The sequence below is a fragment of the Esox lucius genome, chromosome 22, assembly GCF_011004845.1.
Source record: "Esox lucius isolate fEsoLuc1 chromosome 22, fEsoLuc1.pri, whole genome shotgun sequence".
Lineage (NCBI taxonomy): Eukaryota > Metazoa > Chordata > Actinopteri > Esociformes > Esocidae > Esox > Esox lucius.
The window spans coordinates 12444919-12471269 of NC_047590.1; the positions used below are offsets into that span (position 1 = coordinate 12444919).

General features: G+C 46.3%; 1 protein-coding gene across 4 annotated transcripts; it reads left to right on the forward strand.

The window, feature by feature from the left end:
• The first annotated feature begins 1708 nt into the window (after positions 1-1708).
• LOC105019845 (probable ubiquitin carboxyl-terminal hydrolase FAF-X) lies at positions 1709-26063 on the forward strand. Of its 4 annotated transcripts, none has more exons than XM_010886328.4 (41): positions 1709-2076; positions 7683-7940; positions 8645-8879; positions 8963-9075; positions 9157-9375; positions 9473-9588; positions 9666-9917; positions 10024-10162; positions 10263-10415; positions 10585-10896; positions 11062-11198; positions 11337-11561; positions 11677-11790; positions 11960-12188; positions 13178-13485; positions 13614-13854; positions 13989-14138; positions 14244-14364; positions 14513-14643; positions 14769-15047; positions 15220-15345; positions 15454-15612; positions 15830-15996; positions 16097-16205; positions 16402-16548; positions 16890-17036; positions 17213-17420; positions 17657-17877; positions 18613-18809; positions 19215-19388; positions 19540-19681; positions 19779-19982; positions 20070-20788; positions 20913-21138; positions 21238-21367; positions 21655-21840; positions 22105-22325; positions 22422-22667; positions 22821-23051; positions 23411-23512; positions 23628-26063. In XM_010886328.4, the coding sequence occupies exons 2-41, from the start codon at positions 7842-7844 to the stop codon at positions 23787-23789; spliced, it is 7797 nt and encodes a 2598-aa protein (XP_010884630.2). In that variant the 5' UTR covers positions 1709-2076; positions 7683-7841; the 3' UTR covers positions 23790-26063. The 4 variants fall into 4 exon arrangements, with proteins under 4 accessions (XP_010884630.2, XP_010884632.2, XP_010884631.2 ...); XM_010886330.4 differs by having other exon boundaries at positions 1712-2076; positions 22830-23051; XM_010886329.4 differs by having other exon boundaries at positions 1713-2076; positions 22821-23042.
• Positions 26064-26351: the final 288 nt, after the last annotated feature.

Genomic DNA, 26351 nt, shown 5'->3' on the forward strand with positions numbered 1-26351 from the left:
TATGGTTATTTGTAGTATTCTACTTTTCTAAAATTATACTTTAAAATACCTGGGAATGTACACCAATCAGCCATAACATTATGACCACTGACAGGTGAAGTGAATAACACTGATAATCTCGTTATCATGGCACCTGTCAGTGGGTGGGATATATTAGACAGCAAGTGGACATTCTGTCCTCAAAGTTTGTGTTAGAAGCAGGAAAAATAGGGAAGCGTAAGGATCAGAGTGACTTTGACAAGGGCCAAATTGTGATGGCTAGATGACTGGGTCAGAGCATCTCCAAAACTGCAGCCCTTGTGGGGTGTTTCTGGTCTGCAGTGGTCAGTAAAGTGGTCCGAGGAAGGAAAAGCGGTGAACCAGCGCGGCCAAGGCTCATTGATGCATGTGGGGAGCGAAGGCTGGCCCATGTGGTCCGATCCAACAGATGAGCTACTGTATCTCAAATTGCTGAAAAGGTTAATTCTGGTACTGATAGAAAGGTGTCAGAACACACAGTGCATCGCAGTTGCATCGGTATTCCCTGATGGCATAGGCCCCTTTCAGCAGGATAATGTGCCCTGCCACAAAGCAAAAATGGTTCAGGAATTGTTTGAGGAACACAATGAGTTCAAGGTGTTGACTTGGCCTCCAAAATCTGCAGGCCCCACCTTGCAACTTGCAGGACTTAAAGGATCTGCTGATAATGTCTTGGTACCTGATACCACAGCACACCTTCAGAGGTCTAGTGGAGTCCATGCCTCAACGGGTCAGGGCTGTTTTGGCGGCAAAGGAGAGACCTACACAATATAAGGTAGGTGGTCATAATGTTATGGCTGATTGGTGTATATGAATGATGCATTAAAAACACAAAAAATACCAAACTAAAAGAGAGCATGAAGGCCTTTCAGCTGAAATACAAATAACATGTGAAATGCAGTGGCCCTGGTACATTAGTACATTGTTTTGTCTTGTTCTACACAGAGATGTTGTGTGAAAGCACGCTTTGGGTCATGGTTAATCATGAAGAATTGGACAAACAACCAAGTCCCAATAATTTCTCTCTATCAGAACCGACATCCGAAAACAACACGTTCTACTCTCATTTCTGCAAATGTCTCAAAATCGAGGGTGATGACAGTGAAACTAAGGAGAATACAAAGAAAGAGGTGGGAAACAAGAGATTGTCTTGTCAAGAAAAGACTCTGATCCCAGGAGACAAAGGAATGAGGAAAATTACATCATCACTACCCATCACTACAAAGTGGTTTGGTCCAATAAAAATAGGGTACTCATCAGCAGCCAGATGGACTCAGGTACCCTGTCAGCAGTCATCACCATGTTCCTCACAGAGTCATACAAAAAACAATGTAATATAAAGCCTTTGTGCTTTATTCTCCATGGGCATAATCTCTAATTAATATTTTTCAAAGTGTTATGGAACAATGCAGTATATATTGTATGTTGTTTTACAGTGATCAAAAATTAAAAAGCAAAATGTCTGGAATATTTATTTCAGCTCATGAAACAGCCACACTCACATCAACAACCGGATAGTATGACATTTATCAGGGGCTATAAGCGGTATTCATATAAACAAAAACAATTGGCCTAGATGTAAGTGTTTCTAATAGGCTTAGTTGAGAACCTCAACATTAGGCTGCGTCAAGGGGGAACATTAAGAACATTTGTAGTCTACCCCGTTATGTTTCTATGTAAAGGATAGACCGTTCTGGACGGTGAATAGATATCAAATGCAACAGAATAGAGTTCCCTTTTTATTGACCACCATTCATTCAGGTTCACCACATACCTGAAAATACTAAACGTAAAGTGAACTAGCTTCGCTGCACTGCCACCAACTGCCTGGGAAACTGTGCTAGACTAGAGCTGGGGGGGCGGATGGTGACGCAGGAAAAACACCCAAGTGCAGACAAAAAATTAAAGGAAGAGAGATCATCTTAGGAGAGCAGACCCGAATGCATGCATCTAAATCGTATGTAACATAGGTTGACACACAGCTGCGAAACCAAGAACATAAAAATTCCCAAACAGAACAGGACAAGTGAACACACGGAAGTTGCATTACATTTTCGGGTAAGTTACATTAGGTAGCTAATGTTAGCTAGCTAACTGTCTAGCAATTATGCTAACTGGCTAAGTTAGCAATCTGACTGATAGATAACGACATTTGTAGAAACGAGTTAGCAATAAATTATTGATATCTTAAGAATGCGCACATGATTTAATTTGGATACATAGGATAGAGTATTAGCTAATTAGATATGAGACAATAGCGAGGGATGCATGGTGCCTGACAACGACAGAATGAACGTTGATATGCCGGTTTGTTTCTGTTATTTTTGTCTGTGGCAAAATGGCTGACGTTTCCCATACCAACCTGTTTAATGTTTGCATTTGGGGCTGAAAATAAAGCTAACGGTTTCAACCTAGTTCAAGGTCAGTCTCAACTACACAACAAGTTGGCTAACTTCTTGCACAAGTATTGGTGTTGCCAGATTCGAGGCGGGTGTTTATTATACAGCCATAGCCACACACACACGGACTGTTGATTGTTGTGGCCCCGGCGACGGTGCAGTGAACACTGGGGGCAGCGCCATTAGCATGTGAACAGTTAGCACTGCCTAGCTAGGTGGAGCAAAGGGAAGGCCCTTACATCGATACTACGCTTGTCAGTTCCTTGCTAGTTAGCCAACGTTAAGGGCCTTGTGTTTAACGTTATGTGCTGTCTTGTTATAACAGTTACTTCATTCTCACGTTGTACTCCATTAAACCTCGGTAGTTAACTAACGTGGGATGGGTTTTGTTTGTTAATTCTTATGGTCAAGGAAATGGAGATGGCTATCTCCATTTCCTTGACCATAGCTATCTGTGTAGCTTTAATGTTAGCTAGTTATTACTGGCTTATTGTGGCTAAGTTGGTTAGCTGTTTCCCATTAACTAAACTAATCATTCAATGAATGTGACAATGACACTTAAGTTAACGTTAATCGCATGACCTGTTCTGTAACCACACTAAAATAAAATTTCCTCACTTTATATGTACTGCATTTGAAAAATAACTGTCATTGTTAGTTAGCAAGCTTCACAATGTTACTCAATGATGTCCTCCCTGAAAGATGTTCCGGTGGTGGGAATGATGGCGGATCGTGACAAGAATGATTAGCTAGATAGCCTGGGACCAATTTACATGTTTCATTAGCTATTTACCCAACCTAGTCATTTCTCGTTTATATAGTTTTTCCTCTGTGCCAAGGTCTTGGTTAATGGTCAGCTTTCACTAAAATTGTAAACATGTATATGCATTTCTGTTGACAAATCCTCTACTGTTGACAATGTTGTTTTATCTGGTAACTGTTTTACTGCCATGTTGCCTATAGCACAGGGTAATACTGAACGCATCATTAAGAAACAATAACTTACCTTTGAACTTGCAGATTTTTTTGTATATGAAGAATACAAACATTAATTCTATCTTCTTCTTGTGCATTATACACATTGCGCAAAATCATATTTAGCTTTCACAATGTCTTTTAGGGAGGTTTATGGCTTTATTAGCAAATTTACAGCAAACATTGATGCTGTAACTTCAGTAAAGTTTAAAAGGCCCAATTCAATAGTGCCCTATTAATGAGTGAGAAAACGTAGAGAAATTACAGAGAATCTGAGCAGAAGGGGAGAGGGGTGGGGTTTACAAAAACCTAGCCTAAATGAAGCAAACCTCTGGAGTTAAAAATAATAATGATAAAAACTCTGTTTTTTATGGAGGAGAGGGACGTTCAGTTGGCATCTGATGTGCTTCAGATGACATTGACTGTCCGCTAGAGTGTCTGCCATGATGAAGGGCCTTAATTATGAATTGGATATCACGAAGCTGGGGAAACAACTGGGTAAAAACTGTAGAGGTCTTTGTGACCCTCTGGGAACATAACTGACATTATTACGTAGCTACTAAACAGTTACATTTTGGTCCGGTACTTTTCTGTTATGTGACACTCCGGCAGTGTTTTCGGAAAGTACATAATTTATTTTCATTTCTACATGACTGATACACAACTTTACATTAGTTTATCATTCTAACATTTTCAGCCCAACTGAATTATGGATATAAAGACATGCATGGGTCACAACTTACTGTAACTAGGCCTAATCTAGGACAAGACCGAGGTACTTATTGTTGGATTCAAAATCCAGTGAGAGAATCAAATTGAGTATTTCATTGCACAAGCACTGAAGACAAAGCACCGGGTGAAAAATCTAGGTGTCCTTTAAGATTCTCACATTAGGAATGTGACCAACTGAGTAACATTGCCAAGATGCAGCCTTTTCTCTATCAGGCTGACACTGAATTCATTCTCTTATTACTAACGGGTTAGATTACTGAAATGCTTTCCATTCTGGTTTAAACCAAAAAGCCATTGGTCAACTGCAAAACCAAGCGCAGCTGCACAAGTAATGATGGAGAGAATACATTTCACTTGTTTTACAGTCCTAATATTGACTGCCCGTGAGAATTCTATTTCATTTTAAGCCAGTTCTTTCCCCTTCTGATTTTTTTCGATGTCTAATTGGCCTCATAACTACAAATCCCCAGCAAGTTCGTCATTCAAAGTTTGAGAAATAGGTACGTACTCTCGAGATGAGAGCTCATTGCCCAGCAGCAAATATTATTCAGCTTGCTGGTGACACAACTAACCATAAGGAGTCACTAGAGTGCAAAGAGACAAGGAAACCCTGCGCTGCATCATTTTGGCAACTTCATTGAGACGTGTCCTCAGATGTGTATCTCACCAAGCCGTTCTGCTTCACTGCTCGCCCAGGCAGGAAGTATTCGCCAGAAATGATGTGCCCTGCAGGTGCCTGAACCACCATAAGTAGTTGCCGTAACATGACCGAAGATGTCATACGGGCAAGGCAACCCTTCCTCATCTTCCCCGACAACCTCAGACGGCACAGAGACAATTTGCAACAGCCCTCCTGGGCATTGTCAGAATGCTGTCACCAGGATAAGAACCCAATTACAATCCAAAGCAATACTGCAAGGCAGTAACCATCAATTCCCTTTGGATGACAGACTGATAATTGTTATGTTGTTTACCTGATGCGTTGATCTTATTTCTGAAGTGTGCTATTTAAATAAAAACTGGTCACCAAATGGAAACTGAATGTGTAGCCGAGGTGGTTATCCCCTCACTTGTTAAATTGGCAATGATTTAATAACATTTGTTGTGCTGTTTTAAGCATTGCATTGATTGTAAATGTTTAGTCCTGTTAGCAGGCCTACTTCTCTATTTAGATACTTTGGCTAAATTCAGAGTGAACATGGGAAGTCAACTTACATACCTGAAACTTATTACTCAGAAAACCCAGATGATGCTACGCCCCATCTGCAGTGTCTGTTCCGATTCTCATGAATGACAAGTGAAGTTTGTGTCGCTATGCCCTCCACAGTCGTTTTTATACCCTTGCAGTGAGTACATGGCTGTCTCGTTAAGCAGAAATTACCCACAGTGCACCAGAATCAATGCCTCTGCCATGGCAACATTCACGTAAGAATGACAAGCTAAGGGAATAGTAGCTAAGCAGTTCCTTTTCTTGCCAGTAATTAACTTGACTTCATCTTACATGATGTTGAATGTCTGTCTCATCCAAGTCTGCATGCGAAATGGATTTGATCTCTGTAGGACAATAAACAGTTATTTGGTGCACCAACTTTGAACAAAGCTCTAGAACAAGTATATTTTAATAATGTCCCTGGGAACCAGTGTTACCTGTTTCCCACCTGGCTGGTATAATCAGCTGACTTTCCAGTCTTCACCTTGGTTGTTTTAAACGCTGTGCATGCTAAAGATGACTTGTCCTTGAAGGCTCAGGTGTAAAAGAGACATGGGTCTCAACTTGATTTTTCTGTATAAGGTAAGGTAAATGTTTAGGTCCTCAATGTACCCAGACGACTAGGTTGTGACAGATATTACTTATTTTGTGTTTGCGCTTTTAAATCCCAGGTGAGCCTTTTGAGCTTTTTCCCTTTACTGTGATTTACGTTTAATTGATTTGACTGGTGTAAGCAAAAGCTGATCGATACTGATGAGATGTTGCTCTCATGTGACTGTTTTCTGATCAGTTGAGAGGACAAGGAAGGGAGATCTTGTACTATTCACTGAGACGCTGAGAACTGAGATGCACCCTACTTTCTGATTATGGTTTATGGCCATGGCAGCTGTTCTGTCAAGACTCAAGCTTTCTCCTCATCTGATTGGTTCCTTAAACTAGTCTCGCTCCTTGTGTCATTGATTCCAATTGGCTTGTTCACTTACCTTCACATTAACTGTAACATACCTCGTCTCACTGGCTCAAGGTGCCAGAGGTAGGAGTTGGCAAAAACAACAGATATGGGATCAGATTACCCTTCTACAATACTGTCCTCAACCATTAGCTAAATGTAAATGTATCTGCCCCAGACCAGAGGTTAGAGAAGATCTAAAGACTTCCAGTAACAACCCTGTAAACTGAGCTCAAATGATCATAACTCAGCAAGAGACTGTCCTAATGTGGTTCAAGACTTCTAGACAGGCATTCCTTTCCCTAGAGTCTTGATCCTGTGATTTTCATCTGTAATATACTTTACTCTCCTCCCACTCTAACACAGCCTGTCAAACTGTAAAGTAACTGCACAGTACACGTCTCTTCGATGTTTTGTTAACCTAAACCCAATTAATATTGCTGACTCATTCTATACACATTTTTGTGGCTTATGTGCACATACGTGCATGTTTAATTAGTCGTGTACCTTTCTCCCCTCGAAATTTGCGCAGACGCGCATCAGTGCAACAACTCCTAGAAGGCTCAGGAGAGTTGAAGATCAAGACTTGTCCTCGAAAACACATCGCTCCAGTGATATCACTGGGCGGTTACGTTGAAGTTACACTTTGCTTTGTCACTGTGCTGTTGTGTAATGTCAATATTATACACCAGATTTAGGCCTGTTGGGCATTGTCACGCATAAATAGCCTGAATGTAATTTAATGTTATTTGATTAGGCAAATTCTCTTGCATTGTCAGGTTTGGATAATATCTAACAAGTTAACCTCTCTGTTAGGGAAGGGTCATGCTTGTGTGTGTGTGTGTGTGTGCGTGCACGTGTGTGTGACCACGCAACAGTATTTCAGTCGCTGTGCTGTCTTGCACAATATAGAGATCTCCGAACCAGATAGACAGTGGCTATTAATACACCAGTCTGGTGTATGGTGATAGTCTAGTGGTGTCTGCAGCACAGCTAAACTGGGAACCTGGAGAGGTAATGCCATTGCAATTTGGGGTGGGGGGGGGGGGGGGGGGTCCTGTCTGTCAGTATTGTGTGTGTCATAATCCTGCCCCCATCTTGTCAAGCATGTGGATTTTAATTTTAATGGCTGGACCCAGATAGTGGCAGAGCGAGAGTCATTTGAGCTGGTCTTTCTCAGTTGAAGAGTTGCCGTCCCAAAACGTACCTTGGAATCATGGCCTTTTGAATGGACCTATGCTGCTTCTCAGCTGTTTTCGCACCGCAACAGTGGTTGAGTGTGACCTTTGTTAGACCGTATACGGTTCAGATGAAATGCACATTGTCTGAGTCCCGGATGCATGTCCAGGACGAGGGCGTTGATCAGCCCAAGTGCCTGACCCCGGCCTCTGTCCTCCAGGTTCTGCAATGGTCTCTGCAAGCCTCCCTGTGCAGGTGGAGTGTTCCCTCTCGGTCGGCCTCTGGTTCTCTGTCCCTGCCCAGGCACACGCAGTGATTCTCCCTGAGGCCAGGGCCTCCTAAAGTGGACAAGATTGCCAAGATCTGCCCTGTGGCAAGCATGACGGCCACCACCCGTGGCTCCCCCGTGGGGGGCAATGACAGCCAGGGCCAGGCACCAACTGACGCTCAGAGCCAGCCCCCACCCACGCCGGCCCAGGTGAGTGTGTGTGTCTGTGTTTCTGTCTGTCTGTGTTTTGGGGAGTCTTTGTGTGGATATTCCCCCTGCTATCAGTGAACAAGGTTATCTGCTTAACCTATCCGGCTTTCAGACTGTCACGGCCACCTAATCATCCCCAGATTCCTAGCGGCTCATTCGTCCCCTCTTTAGCCCCGTTTCCCAGGTGTTTGTTGCAAGAGAAGCTGTTCTCTGACAACATGCCTGGTCAAATTTGAAGTTCAAATATAATTTTACGTGGCGCTAAATAATATAGCATTCTTCAATGCTCTTGTACGTGCTTTGGCTCATTGCCCCACAAGGAGCATAGGACAGTGCTTGTGTGAGGTTAATCTTATGTGCTTGGTATGAAATTGCATTAATCATGTCAGGGCCTCAGCTGAGAGGAGCTCTTGCATCTCTGAGCTGTGAACAGGATCTGTAAGTATAATTACTGTTACAGAGTGTAATTAACTTAATAAGCTACGTTAAGGGGAAGGGGGGTAGGGCACATAGCTACATTTTTAATCAGTTGTTATTTAATGAAGTAATCCCACATGCTTTTGAATTGAACATGATTTATTTTTGGATTCCTGTGGTTCTATAGCTATGCATTTGTCAGAGCATGTGTCTTTCACTGACATGCTTTCTTGTTATAATCAACGTGTTCAGTGGCGTTCGGATGTTAATGTGTTCGTGTTTTGCAGATGGCGTCCCCCAGCGCGTCCTCTACCGAGCCGTCCCCTGTCAGCCCACTGGTGGGGGAGGAGCAGGGCCAGGGAGACTCCACCCCTGCTCTGGAGGAGGAGGAGCCTGCCTTCCCTCACACTGACTTGGCCAAGCTGGACGACATGATCAACCGGCCCAGATGGGTGGTCCCAGTCCTGCCAAAGGGGGAATTAGAAGTTCTACTTGAAGCTGCTATAGAGTTATGTAAAAAAGGTATGCCGACAATGCTAAACAGTCAACTGAAACGTTTGGATTCATATTTTATCGATCTCTCATAGTTTTCTGTCTTTCTATAGGGCTTGATGTGAAGTGTGAGGCGTGTCAGAGGTTTTTTAGGGACGGCCTGACCATCTCTTTTACCAAGATCCTTACAGACGAGGCTGTGAGTGGATGGAAGTTTGAGATCCATGTGAGTAGAGACACACACACTCTTGTAGCACACAAACAGTAATACGTTCAGGTATAAACCTGATTCTCTTTCCATCTACAGAGGTGTATCATCAACAACACCCACCGGCTGGTGGAGCTGTGTGTGGCCAAGCTTTCTCAGGACTGGTTCCCCTTGCTGGAGCTCCTGGCCATTGCCACCAACCCCCACTGTAAGTTCCACATCTACAACGGCACGCGGCCCTCTGAGACGGTTCCCGCGGGGGCCACGCTGGCTGACGACGAGCTCTTCGCCCGCCCACCTGACCCTCGCTCACCCAAGGTAGATTCCCACTAACCAGCACTCACTTGTTACAAAGATGAATAGAGATGTTGGTGATTGGCCATTCATTGTTTCTCTCTCTGCCTTGGTGTCTCAGGGCTGGTTGGTGGACCTGATTAATAAATTTGGCACGCTGAACGGATTTCAGACTCTACATGACCGCTTCATGAGCGGACAGGCACTTAATGTACAGATCATAGCTGCCCTCATCAAGTAAGTTCTCCCCAGTGTACACGTGTCTGGGACAGATGTAGAAGTGCCTGTCCTAACCATGGTCGTTTGTCCTCCAGGCCATTCGGTCAGTGCTACGAGTTCCTGACCTTGCACACGGTAAAGAAGTATTTTCTGCCAGTGATCGAGATGGTTCCTCAATTCCTGGAGAACCTGACTGATGAGGAGTTGAAAAAGGAGGCCAAGAACGAGGCTAAGAACGACGCGCTCTCCATGATTATAAAGTCCCTAAAGAACCTGGCCTCCAGAGTTCCCGGGCAGGAGGAGACTGTCAAGAACTTAGAGATATTCAGGTTGAAAATGATCCTTAGGTGAGAAGCCTTTACCCTGTGCTAGTTTCGTATAGTATTGAATACAGAGCACCTCATTTCATGAGATTTTGACAGCTCATGTTTTAATTGGTTTGTCGGTACCCAGGTTATTGCAAATTTCCTCGTTCAATGGCAAGATGAACGCCCTGAACGAGGTCAACAAGGTCATTTCGAGCGTGTCCTACTACACGCATCGACATGGAAACCCCGAGGAGGAAGAGTGGCTTACGGCCGAACGCATGGCGGTCAGTCACCTAGCCACTACTTCTCTGGGAATATTAATGGATTGGATTCATATAGAGAATCGTATGCTGAATGTTTTCTCCTCGTTTTCTTTCCTGCCAGGAGTGGATTCAGCAGAATCACATCTTGTCCATCGTGCTGAGGGACAGCCTTCACCAACCTCAGTACGTAGAGAAACTGGAGAAGATCCTCCGCTTTGTCATCAAGGAGAAGGCCCTCACCATGCAGGATCTGGACAACATCTGGGCTGCACAGGTACTGAAGGAAACTAGCATGGGAAAATGGGTGTCAGCAATACGCCCATTTCTCGATGAGCTTCCTTTTCTTAGAACCTATGCATGTTATTCCTGTTGACAGAAATATTTTATGAGGAGATTTGTTCCTTTAGATCTTGAAGTGTATTTTGTCCCTGCTTCAATGCTAGGCTGGTAAGCATGAGGCCATAGTGAAGAACGTCCATGACCTTCTGGCCAAACTGGCCTGGGACTTCTCCCCAGAGCAGCTCGACCACCTCTTTGACTGCTTCAAGGAGAGTTGGACGAACGCTAGTAAGAAGCAGCGTGAGAAGCTACTGGAGCTGATCCGTCGCCTGGCAGAGGACGACAAAGACGGAGTAATGGCCCACAAAGTTCTCAACTTGCTGTGGAACCTGGCTCACAGCGACGATGTCCCTGTAGACATTATGGACCAGGCCCTTAGCGCACACATCAAGATACTGGACTATAGCTGCTCTCAGGTAAACTTTTACTAATACTACTGGCTTAGGAATCAAGCTCCAAATGGAACACAACTGGCAAAGAGCATATACTTGAACTTGTCGAATGAAAAACTGATTTGAATGGGTTTTCTTTGGCTATGTTTGTCCCTAATATCTGTTATGGTTTTCGTAATATTCCAACAGGACCGAGACACCCAAAAGATCCAGTGGATTGATCGCTTCATCGAGGAGCTACGCACCAATGACAAGTGGGTCATACCTGCCCTTAAACAGATCAGAGAGATCTGCAGCCTGTTTGGAGAAGCTCCACAGAACCTCAGGTACGGAAAGACATTGACCTCCCCTCATTTCTTCTACTTGCCTACATGTCTGTTTTTTCTTCCATTAATTCTACATTCTCTCATTTATTTCACATTATTTCTTCCCTTCTCTGTAATGTTTGCTTTCCTGCTATGCAGTCAGACCCAGAGGAGTCCTCATGTGTTCTATCGTCATGACCTGATCAACCAGCTCCAACACAACCACGCCCTGGTCACTCTGGTGGCTGAGAACCTGTCTGCCTACATGGAGACCATGAGGCAGTTCTCGAAAGCTGAACACGCAGACTTTGACCCTCAGACGGTCCGAGTGGGCAGTCGCTACAGCCATGTCCAGGAGGTCCAAGAGAGGCTTAACTTCCTGAGGTAAGACTGCTGGCTCCAGGCGGGATTAAAACATGGAACTTTGACTACTTCTGTAGGCGTCTAGGAATTTCTTACCAAATGCTCTTTTGGCGTCTGCCCTCTTTCCTTTCCCTAGGTTCCTGTTGAAGGACGGCCAGTTGTGGCTGTGTGCTCCTCAGGCCAAGCAGATCTGGAGGTGTTTGGCAGAGAGTGCCGTCTTCCTGTGCGATCGTGAGGCCTGCTTCAAATGGTACAATTACCTTACTCATTGGTTTTAACCAGTCTCTGATGAGTCTCAATGAGTTGAACTCAAATGGTACTGGTGGCACTTTACAAAAGCCTGCTAGTATCATAATTTCTAACTTGTTTTAACCATGTCACCTTTATATAGTCTTTCATATTGTGTTTTTATGCCACAGGTACTCAAAGCTGATGGGTGATGAGCCAGATCTGGACCCAGACATCAACAAGGACTTCTTTGAGAACAACGTTCTTCAGCTGGACCCCTCGCTGCTCACAGAGAATGGCATGAAGTGCTTTGAGAGGTTTTTCAAAGCTGTCAACTGCCGTGAGGGCAAATTGGTTGCCAAGCGTCGGGCGTACATGATGGATGACCTGGAACTCATAGGCCTGGACTACCTCTGGAGGGTGGGTTTTAAATTCTTTTCATTTTTAATTTCTCTGTACCAACTTTCAACCAGGTTTCACAGAATCCTTCATTGGTTTCTATGTCTTTGTCAGTAATTTTTGTTAGCACTATGATATCCATAATATCAAAAACGTTCAAAGCTTGTGCATTCAACATATGTTGTGCTTTTTCTACACTGTTTGCTTTTACAGAAGCAGTACTTTTATCTTTTTGGAAATATGTTTACATACTTGGCAGTATTTCTTTTTAGATTGAAAGATGAGATGAATCTCATCACTGTAGTAATCTTGGTGGTATATTATAACAATTGTTAGAAATCAGGCATTTTGTATAGTGGTTGTAATAATTATCTCATACCCGTTTGTCAAGGGAGAGAGAAATTATATTATTTATTGCAGCATTGGAAAGTCTTGTTCATGAGGTTACGGACCTGGTCTTCCTTACACAACTTCAATCTCATCTCACTGTAATGTTGGTTACAAGCTGATATATACATTGAAGGGTGTGTCTACCTAGCAAAGATCAGGTTTCTAAGACAGTAACCCCCATGTCAAATGGTCAATGTAAACATTCCTGGGTTATCAGAGTGCAACCTCTACAGAGAGATAATCTAAACAGAGAGGTTTCTGTTGTTCTCATTATCTAGGCACATTCACTTCCAATGAAACGAACATTCACATTGTAATGTCTGTAATTCAATGCTCAGATTCCACACAATCCCGCAAAATATGCTAATTCCCAGTGTCCGAAAGAGTGCATTGACCATTAACACATAATATATTGTCAATTTCAATATTTCATTACAATATTTAAGAGACATTTTGTCTCTCGATTGGTTTCTTATACGTGACCTGCCACAGCGTTTAACCAGTCGGGCCTTCAGCATTGGAACCACCCGGGTTTAGCATTAGCATGTGGAATATACAACATTCATGTTCCTGGGTTATCGCGGAAGGCTCAGAGGTCACATGACACACTGTCTTTCCAGGTGGTGATTCAGGGCAGTGATGACATTGCCAGCCGGGCCATTGACCTCCTGAAGGAGATCTATACCAACCTGGGGCCGAAGCTGCAGGTCAACCAGGTCGAGATCCACGAGGACTTCATCCAGTCCTGTTTTGACCGCCTGAAGGCGTCGTACGACACGCTGTGCGTCCTGGACGGGGACAAGGACAGCATCAACTGCGCCCGCCAGGAGGCCATCCGCATGGTCCGCGTGCTCACCGTGCTCAAGGAGTACATCAATGAGTGTGACAGCGACTACCATGAAGAGAGGACCATACTGCCCATGTCCAGGTAGGACCGAGGCTCCGGGACAAACCACCCTCCCGTTCTGCTGGTCATGTTGCCGCTGTAATTCTGACTCTTCCTCCGTGGCCGTCTCTCTCACACTCTCTCATTCGTGCGCTCTCTCTTTCTCTCAGGGCGTTTCGGGGGAAGCACATCACGCTGATCGTGCGTTTCCCCAACCAGGGGCGTCAGGTGGACGACCTGGACATCTGGTCTCACACCAACGACACCATCGGCTCGGTGCGCCGCGGCATCCTGACGCGCATCAAGGCCAACGCCACGCACACCAAGATCGAGCTGTTCATCGGCGGGGAGGTGGTCGACCCGGTCGATGACAGGAAGCTGATCGGCCAGCTCAACCTCAAAGACAAAACGGTGAGTTGGTCCTTTTCATAATCAACGGCCGATTAAACAGTTTTGATGAAGATTAAGTCCCTCCTAGAATAACTCATTTGCTGGGATTTGTACATTACGTGTGTGTGTGTGTGTGTGTGTGTGTGTGTGTGTAGTTGATTACAGCTAAGCTCACCCAGGTCAGCACCACCGTGCCCTCCAGTCCTGACAGCTCCTCTGACTCCTCGACCGGCTCGCCTAGTAACCACGGCAACCACTTCAGCGACGGGCCTAATCCAGAGGTGGAGAGCTGCCTTCCTGGAGTGGTAGGTCTACCGCCCGCCCGCCCTACCATCCATCCATCCACGCCGCTCAGAAAAAACACGTCTCATGTCCTCCCCTGAGTAACGCCTGACTTCCTCTCCGTGTAGATCATGTCCCTCCACCTGCGCTACATCTCCTTCCTGTGGCAGGTAGCAGACCTGGGCTGCACCCTCAGCATGCCTCTGCTGAGAGATGGAGCTCGGCTTCTTATGAAGCTCATGCCTCCAGGTGGGCAAACACACACACACACACACACACACACATTCTCTGTTTCCTGTCTCTCACACACACTCTTTCTTGCCGTTTGTTGCTGTTTACACACACACACACACACACTTTCACTGTCTAGACTGACATTATGGTTGACCTTGTATAGATAACAGCACAGTGGAGAACCTGCGAGCCATCTGTTTGGACCACGCCAAGCTGGGAGAGAACAGCCTCAGCCCCACACTAGACTCCCGTTTCTTCGGCCCCTCGCCCTCGCAAGTCCTCTACCTCACTGAGGTTGGTAACGTATGCGGGCGCGCATGCGCGCGTCTGTGTGCCTGGCTAACGAAATCGGCTACCCCCTTACGTCCTCTCATCCGATTGCTCACACGGTCGCTGCGTTATTCTGATTGGTTACCCAGGTGGTGTACGCGCTGCTGATGCCGGCCAGCGGCACCCTGGGCGAGGACGCCAGCGACTTCCAGTACAACTTCCTGAAGAGCGGCGGCCTCCCGCTCGTTTTGAGCATGCTCACGCGGAACAACTTCCTGCCGTCGGCCGACATGGAGACGCGGCGCGGGGCGTACCTCAACGCCCTGAAGATCGCCAAGCTGCTTCTCACCGCCGTGGGCTTTGGGCACGTCAAAGCTGTGGCCGAGGCCTGCCAGCCCGTAGTGGAGGGAACCAGCCCCGCATCCCCGGTAAACACCACTACCTTATCAGAACCTTATGGACCCGTCTGCTACGTCTTCTCCAGCACTTAGAAGTAGGACCCTTGTCACCAACCTCTGACAGTATCGTTGATCATCACCGTAATAACTACCTGCAATGGGGATTTGAATGAACGTAATACATATGACTGTTCTTGATCAGATCAACCAAGCCACCCACGACCAGGCTCTGGTCCTCCAGAGTGCCCTACAGAACATCCCCAACCCCGCATCCGAGTGCATGCTCCGCAACGTGGCCATACGCCTGGCCCAACAGATCTCCGACGAGGTGAGAGGACGAGGGCTCCGCACGCGTATGTTACTTGGCACGGCGGTTGGTCGGCAGGAGCCGACGGTAGAACTCATTTCATGTCCGGTGGTTGTTTTTTTTTTGCAGTCTCTGCCACCGAACTCCCAGAACTTCTTCCAGGCTTCCAAGTACATCCCAGACATCTGCGTTATCCGGTCAGTGCAGAAGATCGTTTGGGCCTCTGGCTGTGGCAGCATACAGCTTGTCTTCAGCCCCAACGAAGACATCAGCCAGATCTATGAGAAGGTAAACACCTTGTCTGACTGTGTGCGACTGCAGTTTGTACAGCAGTGTTCCCCGACACACCCCCGAGATTTAATTTAACCGTTAATTGACCAGTTACATCAGGTGTTTGAGGTTTTTCTGTTGGGGTACACCAAGATGGGAGTCTGAAAGCACCGTTGTATTGCAACTGTCCTAACGTGTGTTTGAACGGAGAGTTTGTCCGTCTTCTCCGCCACAGACCAACGCCAGTAAGGAACCGGACGGGGAGGACGAGCAGGTGTGCTGCGAGTCTCTGGAGGTCATGACCCTGTGTTTTGCCCTGCTGCCCACCGCCCTGGACACGCTCAGCAAGGAGAAGGCGTGGCAGTCGTTCATTATAGACCTGCTGCTGCACTGCCACAGCAAGTACGTCCATATCTGGCTGCCGTTAACTTGGTTCCTTTTCCCACCTCGTAGGAGAGCATTTTAATTGAAGAAAATGAATGTCCTATTCTTCTGTCCCAAGGTCAGTCCGACAGATGGCTCAGGAGCAGTTCTTCCTCATGGCCACTAGGTGCTGTATGGGACACAGACCTCTCCTCTTCTTCATCACCCTACTTTTCACCGTTTTAGGGGTGAGTATCCCTCCATCTCCCTGTTTCCACAATGGTTCTCCTTCAGCTCCGGGTGAAGGTGCGCCTTAAGGACAGATCTAGGATCTTTGTACCCCCTCTAAATCACACATTTTATAATTGGGGGGGGGGGGGGTGAGCAACACCCCAATCTGTTGGCACCCACGGCTGTAACACGTATCCTTCCTCCCCCATTCAGAGCACGGCGAAGGAGAGAGCTAAGCAGGCAGGGGACTACTTTACCCTGCTGAGACATCTGCTGAACTACGCCTACAACAGCAACATCAACCTGCCCAACGCGGAGGTGCTGCTCAACAACGAAATAGACTGGCTCAAGAGGATCAGGGTACGGGACACTTCCCAGGCTTTGGAATGTCTGTTATGGACAATAATAATAAAAAGTAGAAATCAATAGTTCACAAAAAGCAATGGCGGGGGACCAAAGGTCTGTGCAGTTATTTCAGATAACTGGTTTGTCTATTAGGGTGCCAGGACCAAGATGAGCTTTGACTGGACAGAGGGGGAAATGCCCTCCCATAGAACTGGAGCTGCCAAGAAACCAGAACTCTTTGTTAATGTCCCATTTAATGGGATATTTTAAATGTTGGAAGTGTAGTACAAAGGAGATGATGATGATGATGATGGTAAAAATGACCACTGATCTTGTCTTTGTATCCTAATTACTAGGATGAGGTGAAGCTGGCTGGAGAGACAGGGGTGGAGGAAACCATTCTGGAAGGACACCTGGGGGTCACCAAGGAGCTGCTGGCCTTTCAGACACCAGAAAAGAAGTATTATATCGGTTGTGAGAAGGGAGGGGCCAACCTCATCAAGGTGGGGAAATCTTTTTATTTATTTTTTACTCAATATAGCTTCCTGATATAGTCCACTCAATATAGCTTCCTGATTGTTGGCTCAGAATCGTTGCAGGACAAAACACCACAGGATGTCAATCCTGTTTTATTCTGTACATTCATCGGGCTCCGTCTCTCTTCCTCTTCTCTCTCCAGGAGTTGATAGATGATTTCATCTTCCCGGCGTCTAATGTGTACCTGCAGTATGTGAAGACGGGAGAGTTCCCTGCAGAGCAGGCCATCCCTGTCTGCAGCAGCCCCGCCTCAATCAACGCCGGCTTCGAACTCCTGGTAGCGCTGGCTGTCGGCTGTGTCAGGAACCTCAAGCAGATCGTGGACACACTCACCGATATGTACTACCTAGGTACACATTAACTTTAGACACATTTAGACTTGTTACTTGAGTACACCACACAGACGCATTAATCAACATACTCACTTAAAACACCAGGATTGTGTGGTATTCCCACATCTTTGTTGATTATGTTAAAATGTCCCTCTCTCTCTGATCAAACTTCTAGTTATTTTTATATGTTCATTGTTGTGTTGTGGTTTGAAGTAGATTAAGCATGAATAGCAACCCCCTTCTCTGCTTGACAGGTTGTGAGACTCTTTCGGAGTGGGAGTACCTCCCCCCAGTGGGGCCACGGCCCACCAAAGGCTTTGTGGGGCTGAAGAACGCCGGGGCCACCTGCTACATGAACTCTGTGATCCAGCAGCTCTACATGATCCCGCCCATCCGGAACGGCATCCTGGCTGTGGAGGGCACCGGCACCGACGTGGACGATGAACTGTCAGGGGACGAGAAGCAGGAGAACGAGGTGACTGGACGGACCGGGAATCGCTCCGAACTGGGTTCACTGTTCAGATTGGGGGATAAAAATTGTCAGGTTTTCATCAAGACTTTTCGAAAATGTAATTCCTGTAGAATTCAGGCTTGACGAGAACAGCTCGGGTTAATTACATTTCATAAACTTTGACATAGTCAGTAAAACCAAGTGTTCACATTTGACAGCAGTTATGCCACAAATACCAATGGAAGCGGGTTTTAACTAATACTAATGCCTTGTTGAATTCGGAGGATAATAGCCGGCGTTTACAAATAGAAAAGTAGCGACAATTTGTAACGGTATTTAAAAAAAAAATCTTTGCTGCATCTTTTGGACCTGAGGCTATCTGCCCAGGCATCAGAAGTAGGCTACAGGCGAAGTGTGTCGAAAATATTTCTATGAGCAAATCAACAATGAAAACACTCAACATTTCCAATATTTTTGTCAACAAAAGGCTTTAGCAGGAAGTGTCAAACATTTTAATATTTGTACATATTTAATTTGCTGCTGTCAGTTTGGATGGAAACATTCAATGCAAATATACCTTTTTAAGTGGATGGAAACTAATGACTGAATACTGATGACTCATCTAAAGCTACAATGTGGGATTGTTTATTTCTCAGCAAAATGTCAAGCCTGGTGTGAAAGAGAAGCTCAACCCGTATAAATGAAGGATGTTGTATGAAGAAACTGAGATGTGTAACTGTATTTTTGTTTCCTCCTTAGACTAATGCAGATGGGACTGCACGGGACGAGGTTTTCAGCTACCAACACCAGTTTGATGACAAGCCATCGCTCAGTAAGTCGGAGGACAGGAAAGAGTACAACATTGGTGTACTGCGCCACTTACAGGTCATCTTCGGCCACCTGGCTTCCTCCAGACTGCAGTACTATGTACCTAGAGGCTTCTGGAAACAGTTCAGGTGAGTTAGCGTTAGAAATCGGAGGTTAAATAAAATAAATGTATTGGAAATCTAACCTTGCTTACCCAGAAGTAAAATTGCCTTGTGAAAGTTAAAATGCCGTTTTATGTTTTGCTGCAATACTTTGAACATTTTTGGTTACCGTCTTGCAGGTAAGAGAAATGTCCTCCATTGTAAAAGGCTAACCCCTCTGACGCTATATTCAACCATGAGTTTCATGGATGAAAAGCATGTGAATAATTAATGACTAGTGGAAACACTTTCTGATCCATAACCACATTGATGAATAATCCAAACCAGGAACTGCTGATTAACTCACATAATTGTATGGGGCCTTGATGTGGAACTGCACCTGTCCACGTGTTACACAATCAGTATTGGAAAAATATTCTATCTGTCCTGTAGGTTATGGGGTGAGCCAGTGAACTTGCGAGAGCAGCACGATGCCCTCGAATTCTTCAACTCTTTAGTTGACAGTCTGGACGAGGCTCTGAAGGCCTTTGGCCAACCTTCCATGCTCAGCAAGGTTCTCGGAGGCTCCTTCGCCGACCAGAAGATCTGCCGTGACTGCCCCCACAGGTGTGGGATTTTGATCCAGAATGTCCCTCATGCATCCCAAAATCTCAACCACCCTACTACAGTTTTCATTCATTGACATTACAGAGATTCCCAGTGTCTTTATCATGGGCATGAAACAAGGGTTTATAGATGAAACTGTTCCTATTCCTAGGTATGAGTGTGAGGAATCATTTACCACGTTGAACGTGGACATCAGGAACCACCAGAACCTGTTGGACTCTATGGAGCAGTATGTCAAAGGAGACCTGCTGGAGGGAGCCAATGCTTATCACTGTGAGAAGTGCAACAAGAAGGTATCTAACCTACCCAATCCTTTCCTTTCAGTCACCATATAGAAAAGTTGATCTAGGCTGATTTCAGTATTACATTTCCTGCGTTTGTCCGCTACAGGTCGACACAGTGAAGCGGCTGCTGATCAAGAAGCTCCCCCCGGTGCTGGCCATCCAGCTGAAGAGGTTTGACTACGACTGGGAGAGGGAGTGCGCCATCAAGTTCAACGACTACTTTGAGTTCCCCCGGGAGCTGGACATGGAGCCGTACACTGTGGCTGGAGTGGCCAAGCTGGAGGGGGACGACGGCAACCCGGAGAGCCAGGTAGATAGCTTTGGAAGCAATGATATGCTCTATGTTGGGGTTTGGTAGATTTTCACAAAGAGCTAATGGGAAACTTCTCCCCCTCAGATGATCATGCAGAACGAACCATCAGAGCCGGATCCCCCAGGCTGCAGTTCCAAATACCGCCTGGTGGGGGTGCTGGTGCATTCGGGCCAGGCCAGCGGCGGCCACTACTACTCGTACATCACCCAGCGAGATGGCGGGGCCGGCACCGGGGCAACCGACAGCGGACAAAAGGAGCACTGGTACAAGTTCGATGACGGCGACGTGACGGAATGCAAGATGGACGACGACGAGGAGATGAAGAGCCAGTGTTTCGGCGGGGAGTACATGGGCGAGGTGTTTGACCACATGATGAAGAGGATGTCCTACAGGCGGCAGAAGAGATGGTGGAACGCCTACATCCTATTCTACGAGAGGATGGATGCGGCGGGGGGAGGAGCCGCGGGGGAGGCAGACGGGGAGCTCGCCAGGTGCATCTCGGAGCTGACCGTGTCGCCGACTATGCCACGTCAGGTGAAGATGCCGAGTGCCATCGAGTGCAGCGTGAGGAAGCAGAACGTCCAGTTCATGCACAGCCGCATGCAGTACAGCCTGGAGTACTTCCAGTTCGTCAAGAAGCTGCTGACCTGTAACAGCGTCTACCTCAACCCTCCCCCGGGCCAGGACCACCTGTTGCCGGAGGCCGAGGAGATAGCCATGATCAGCATCCAACTAGCGGCTCGGTTCCTCTTCAGCACCGGGTTCCACACCAAGAAAGTGGTCCGGGGGCCCGCCAGTGACTGGTGAGTGGGGTACATGTTTGGTGGGAAGAGGGTGTTTTCTTTGTATTGCGTTACTCTTATGACTCTCCGTTGCCCGGTCCCACTCCCCACCCACCTCCCTCTCTTGCCTCCTTCGCTCCCTCAGGTATGATGCCCTTTGCATCCTCCTGCGGCACAGTAAGAATGTGCGCTGCTGGTTTGCCCACAACGTGCTGTTTGTGTACCCAACGCGCTTCTCCGAGTACCTACTGGAGTGTCCCAGCGCAGAAGTCCGGGGAGCCTTTGCCAAGCTCATTGTCTTCATTGCCCACTTCTCCCTGGCGGATGGGCCTTGCCCCGCCCCCGCCTGCTCCCCTGGGGGCTCCACCCAGGTAAGGATGAAGGGAGGGAGGGTGAAGGAATCAGTTAGAAAGGGGGGGGTGTGGCGATGCAATACAAACAGGCTGTAACCTTTTGACCCCCTGCATCAGGGCTGTGATAACCTGAGTCTCAGTGATCACCTGTTGAGGGCTGTGTTGAACCTCCTCCGGAGAGAGGTGTCAGAGCACGGACGACACCTTCAGCAATACTTCAACCTCTTCGTCATGTACGCCAACCTGGGTAAGGCGTGTGTGCGTGTGCACGTGCGTGCCGGAGGAACTATTGGTGGTATTCAGTTGGTTTGTTTCATGCTGGATTAGTGCTGAATTTCTGGTTGGTTTGGTTTTGGTTAGATTCATTTTCGATTTACTGTTTTAACATGAAGTTATATGTGGGCTGTGCTGTGCCCATTTCTGCAGTGCTTATATGTTACCTATGATCGCAGATTTAGTATAATACATTTTACATTTCTTTTTGTATTTTGATTTTAATAAAACAAAGGTGTCTCTCCCTTCCCTTCTCATCAGGTGTGGCAGAGAAGACCCAGTTGTTGAAGTTAAGCGTCCCCGCTACCTTCATGCTGGTGGCTCTGGACGAGGGGCCGGGCCCTCCCATAAAGTACCAGTATGCTGAACTGGGGAAGCTCTACACTGTCGTCTCCCAGCTGCTGCGGTGCTGTGATGTCTCCACGCGCATGCAGTCCTCCATCAATGGTAGCCTTCATTCAGTCGTCACCCTGTCCTGTCGGTTTTTTCTGCTTCCAGCCTTTCTTTGGCTCCCGATCTCTCCCTCATTTGGTTTGCCTTCACTATAATGGCGTCATTGTCTTTTAATGGTGTTGGTTGTCCATTACTCTGTCTTCATATTACTGTATTTTGTTTAATGCACATGTCTTTGACTTACCGAAGTGCCCAAATATATTCTACAGAAATGTACCTCTCTGTGCATACCTAACCCCACTCACTCACGCCCTCCAGGTAACCCGGCGCTGCCCAACCCGTACGGCGACGCCAGCCTGACTGCCCCCATCATGCCCCTGCAGCAGCTGGTGTCCGAGATCCTGTTCGTCAGGACCAGCTACGTCAAGAAGATCATTGAGGACTGCAGCAACTCCGAGGAGACCGTCAAGCTGCTGCGCTTCAGCTGCTGGGAAAACCCCCAGTTCTCCTCCACCGTGCTGTCCGAGCTGCTCTGGCAGGTTAGGGTCACCGATGACGGGCGCGCACACAAGCACAGAACCAGGTCCCATAGGGTTGGGTGTTCATTTCCTGCACCTCTACCCGTTGTCCTGCAGGTGGCGTACTCCTACACGTACGAGCTGAGGCCCTACCTGGACCTCCTGCTGCAGATCCTGCTCATCGAGGATTCCTGGCAGACTCACCGGATCCACAATGTGCTGAAGGGGATACCGGACGACCGGGACGGCCTGTTCGACACCATCCAGCGCTCAAAGAACCACTACCAGAAACGGGCCTACCAGTGTATCAAGTGCATGGTGGCCCTGTTCAGTAACTGTACCGTGGCCTACCAGATCCTCCAGGTAAACAATGACCAGTGAACCCCAGAAGACGTGGCGGACACCCATGTGTACCCCCAGCCATGTTCGGATGTGTGTAGGCTGTGTGGGTGTGTGTGACGGGCACCTGGTGTATAACTGTGTTAACATTAGAACCGTCCGTCTGTCTCCGTGTTGTGCTCCCAGAGTAACGGGGACCTGAAGCGGAAGTGGACGTGGGCGGTGGAGTGGCTGGGTGACGAGCTGGAGCGTAGGCCCTACACCGGGAACCCACAGTACACCTACAACAACTGGTCTCCCCCCGTCCAGAGCAACGAGACCTCCAACGGCTACTTCCTGGAGCGCTCGCACTCTGCACGCATGACCCTGGCCAAGGCCTGCGAACTCTGCCCCGAGGAGGTACGTAAGGTGTGTGTGCCCGCGTGATGGATGTTTTGTGTTTGTACTTTGTGTGCGTCTGTGGTCATTTACATTGCATCTTTCGACCAATTCATGGTGTAGATAATCCTCTATGAAACCAAAGGTCCCAAACTCAGGTCTCCATCATGACCTGACTGTGGTTGGACAGAACATGAAAGATATACGTGTGTGTGGGGGGGTTGTTTTTCAAAAAAAGTCCCAGAATGCATCTGTAAATGCTCAAATGTTGCTATGTGAAACCTGCACACATTCTTGTCAACACAACTCAGGGTTCTCTTTTCATCACAAAAACCACCAAAGAACTTTTTCAACCAGTTGGTGAATCGCTTTGTCCGTATTTCTTTCAGGAGCCGGACGATCAGGAGGCGACAGAAGACCACGACTCCTCCCCTCCTGAGGACACAGCACTGTACCCCCACAATCCTTCTCCTGCCACGCAGTTTCAGCAGGTAACAGCCGCTCTCCTCCTGCAAAACCTGGCTTTGGCCCCAACTAGAGGATTTACACGAGGCTCATTTTGGGGGCTGACCTGTATTTCTTAAATTCTGTCTTCTCTCTCCACAGCAAAACAACCACCCTCATGCCCAGCCCTACACAGGTCCAGCTGCCCAACACATGAACACGACCCAGCGCCCCCCACAGAGAGCACAGGAGAGTTGGGAGAGCACTACAGAGGAGGGGGGTCCCGGAGTGCCCCCTCCTGCTGTCCAGACAACGAAAGACTAACCACGACAACCAACCCCCTCAACCTGCAGCTCACCTCACCAAATCTCTTTGCACACTAATATCCCTCAATACCTTCACCAAGATCCCCAGTTTATTGATTGATTGACCAATCGTACCGTAGATTGAGACGAGACTAAATAATTAAGACCCAAGCCCTAGCGCTTTCTTCTCTACAGGAGGAATAGCGTCCGCTTGGTCACCTCTGACCCTTGAGCCATGCCATCGAGACGATGAAGCTCTTTAAGTTCTGCTCTCCGTGTTTCTGTTGTAGAATCAAAGTTCTATGATTTCTGGAATGTGGAGTAGGAAGAGTATGGACATTCTCTCTCTCTCTGTCTCTCTCCGTCTGCCCCATAGAAACACAGCACTGCTGACAAGCAAAGAACCATACCCTTGTCTGCAAGGTAGTGTGTACAGTGTTAAGAGCAACATTGAGACGAAAGACAGTTGTGTGGGACTGTGTGACGTGTGTACAGGAAGTTAAACTAAATGGTGAAGGGAAGGTGTACATAGTATGTTAATGTTTTGGAATAGTTAAAACCTTCCATCCCTGGACCCCCCTCCCCCACAACCTACAGCAACGATGCAGCAACGCGTGCCCCGGACTAGCCCGTAATCTGTGACTTCAAAACAGACATGGAAGAAAAATGACAAATCAAATGGAAAGAAGGACAATAATAAGCATTTCATTTTGTTTCTGCTTTGTAGTCAGTGCATGGAAGTGAGGTTCAGCCTATTACTGGCTTACATTCTTGTTGATGTGAAGTCATCTTCTTTGGACTTTGGCTAAGCTTTTCTGAAATATTTTTCTTTAAACACCTGTTTCTATGAGAACATTGTTCTGTTAAAAAATGATATACCAATATCACCCATTTGTGCACCAGTTTACAACGGCAGGGTTTGTGAACTCATATTTAATCTTCGCTCACATGAAGTGGAAAGAACTCGCTGCTTCTTGATGGCTTTTTTCCCCTTCCACTTTTTGACCTACTTGAACACAGTCTTACAACAACTCTCTTTTCCATTGAGAATAACAGGTAACATTTTCTAAAGCAGGTTTATGTTTTACAATAACTGCTGGAGAGCTAGCTAACTTGTCGCATAAAGCATTTCTAAGTGTTCTTTAGGATTCTTACTGCAACAACAATATTTCAATTGGCAACATGAATGTGTGGTTTGTTTGTCAGTTCCTTTTTTTGTTTCACTGGGATAATTGGAATTGGCATAATCCCAGCAATAAAAATATGACCATGATATCAAGACTCTTAGAAAATTTTATCGAAATTTCCTAGTTGTTGTTTTTGCTTATTTCAAAGCAGAGGAAAGAAAATATAAATTAATTGAAGAGGACATTTTTGTCAGATAAAGAAAGAAAATCTATCTGCCCTGAACTGTATTTTTTTCTCTCTTTTTTTGCCAACTTTGGTTTTGGCCAATATGTGAATTTTAATTCTAGAGATTTTTTTTCCAGCATAGTAGCACAGCAGTGTGCCCACTACAAAGAGTACATGAAAAATGCTAACTTTAAATTGTAGCTTTGTCATATTTAATTTATGGTACATTGTAAATGCCTAATGCACGCAAAAAAGTAAAACATAACCGTAAGGAGATCTCCTGCTAGAGAAACAAGATCTCTTTGAGTGACATTGCCAATAGTAAAAGGCATTGCCCCGAGGGACTGGTTGAAACAAAATGGATTAGACACAAAAAGTCTGCCAAAACCAAAACTGTGGCCTATAAAGACAAGCTGTGGAAGAGTAAAGTGAGGAGGAATACTGTTCCCCCCACCCTTAAATGCAAAGCATCCTGGGGGATAAAAGGGGCAACTTCGGACCCTCATGATAAGAAGATGAGAAGACAAGGCTATGGATGGTTCCAATGATTCTATTGGGGGGGTTGTGATTTAAATGCCATAAGGACTGATTGTCATTCTTCCAAGCCCTGCCCTAAAGCACTACAGGTCATCTCTCACTTCTTCCATTATAAGAATGCTTTATCTATTTTTATTTTCAGACTGCAAGGTCTTACATTGTTTAGTTTTTTTTCTCTCCTTATTTTTCTTTTGGCTTTGTTTTTTGTAAAGTGTTAGTTAATGATCAGATATGCCTTCTGATTTTGTTTGTATTTTGTTTGAATAATTCTTAAGCTCTTTTTGTGAAACATGCATGGATGGTTATTAAGCCCCCAATCTGCCTTAGAGCACTGTACAAACCCAGCACACTGTAAAATTATACTTTAAGAAAATGAGAAATAAATGGTATTTGAATTATTATGCCCTGCTGTTTTTGGCCAATCATTGACAGGACTGGTGAAAACTGTATGCAAGGAACATATTTGTAGTTTTTGTTGCCTTTTATCCAAGCCAATCTAAAACAAACCAAATGAAGTAAGCGAGTTGAGGAAATAACTGTTTAGATGGAGTTGTAACCTTTCTTTTGAACTGTATACCTTTTGCGTGTGAGAGAGAATTAAACTGACAACTTCTGCAAAGTACCAGCTCTAGCCTTTTGGGGGCCCTAATCAGAATTTGATTTGGGGGCCCCCTCTCCCCTAACGCTCGGT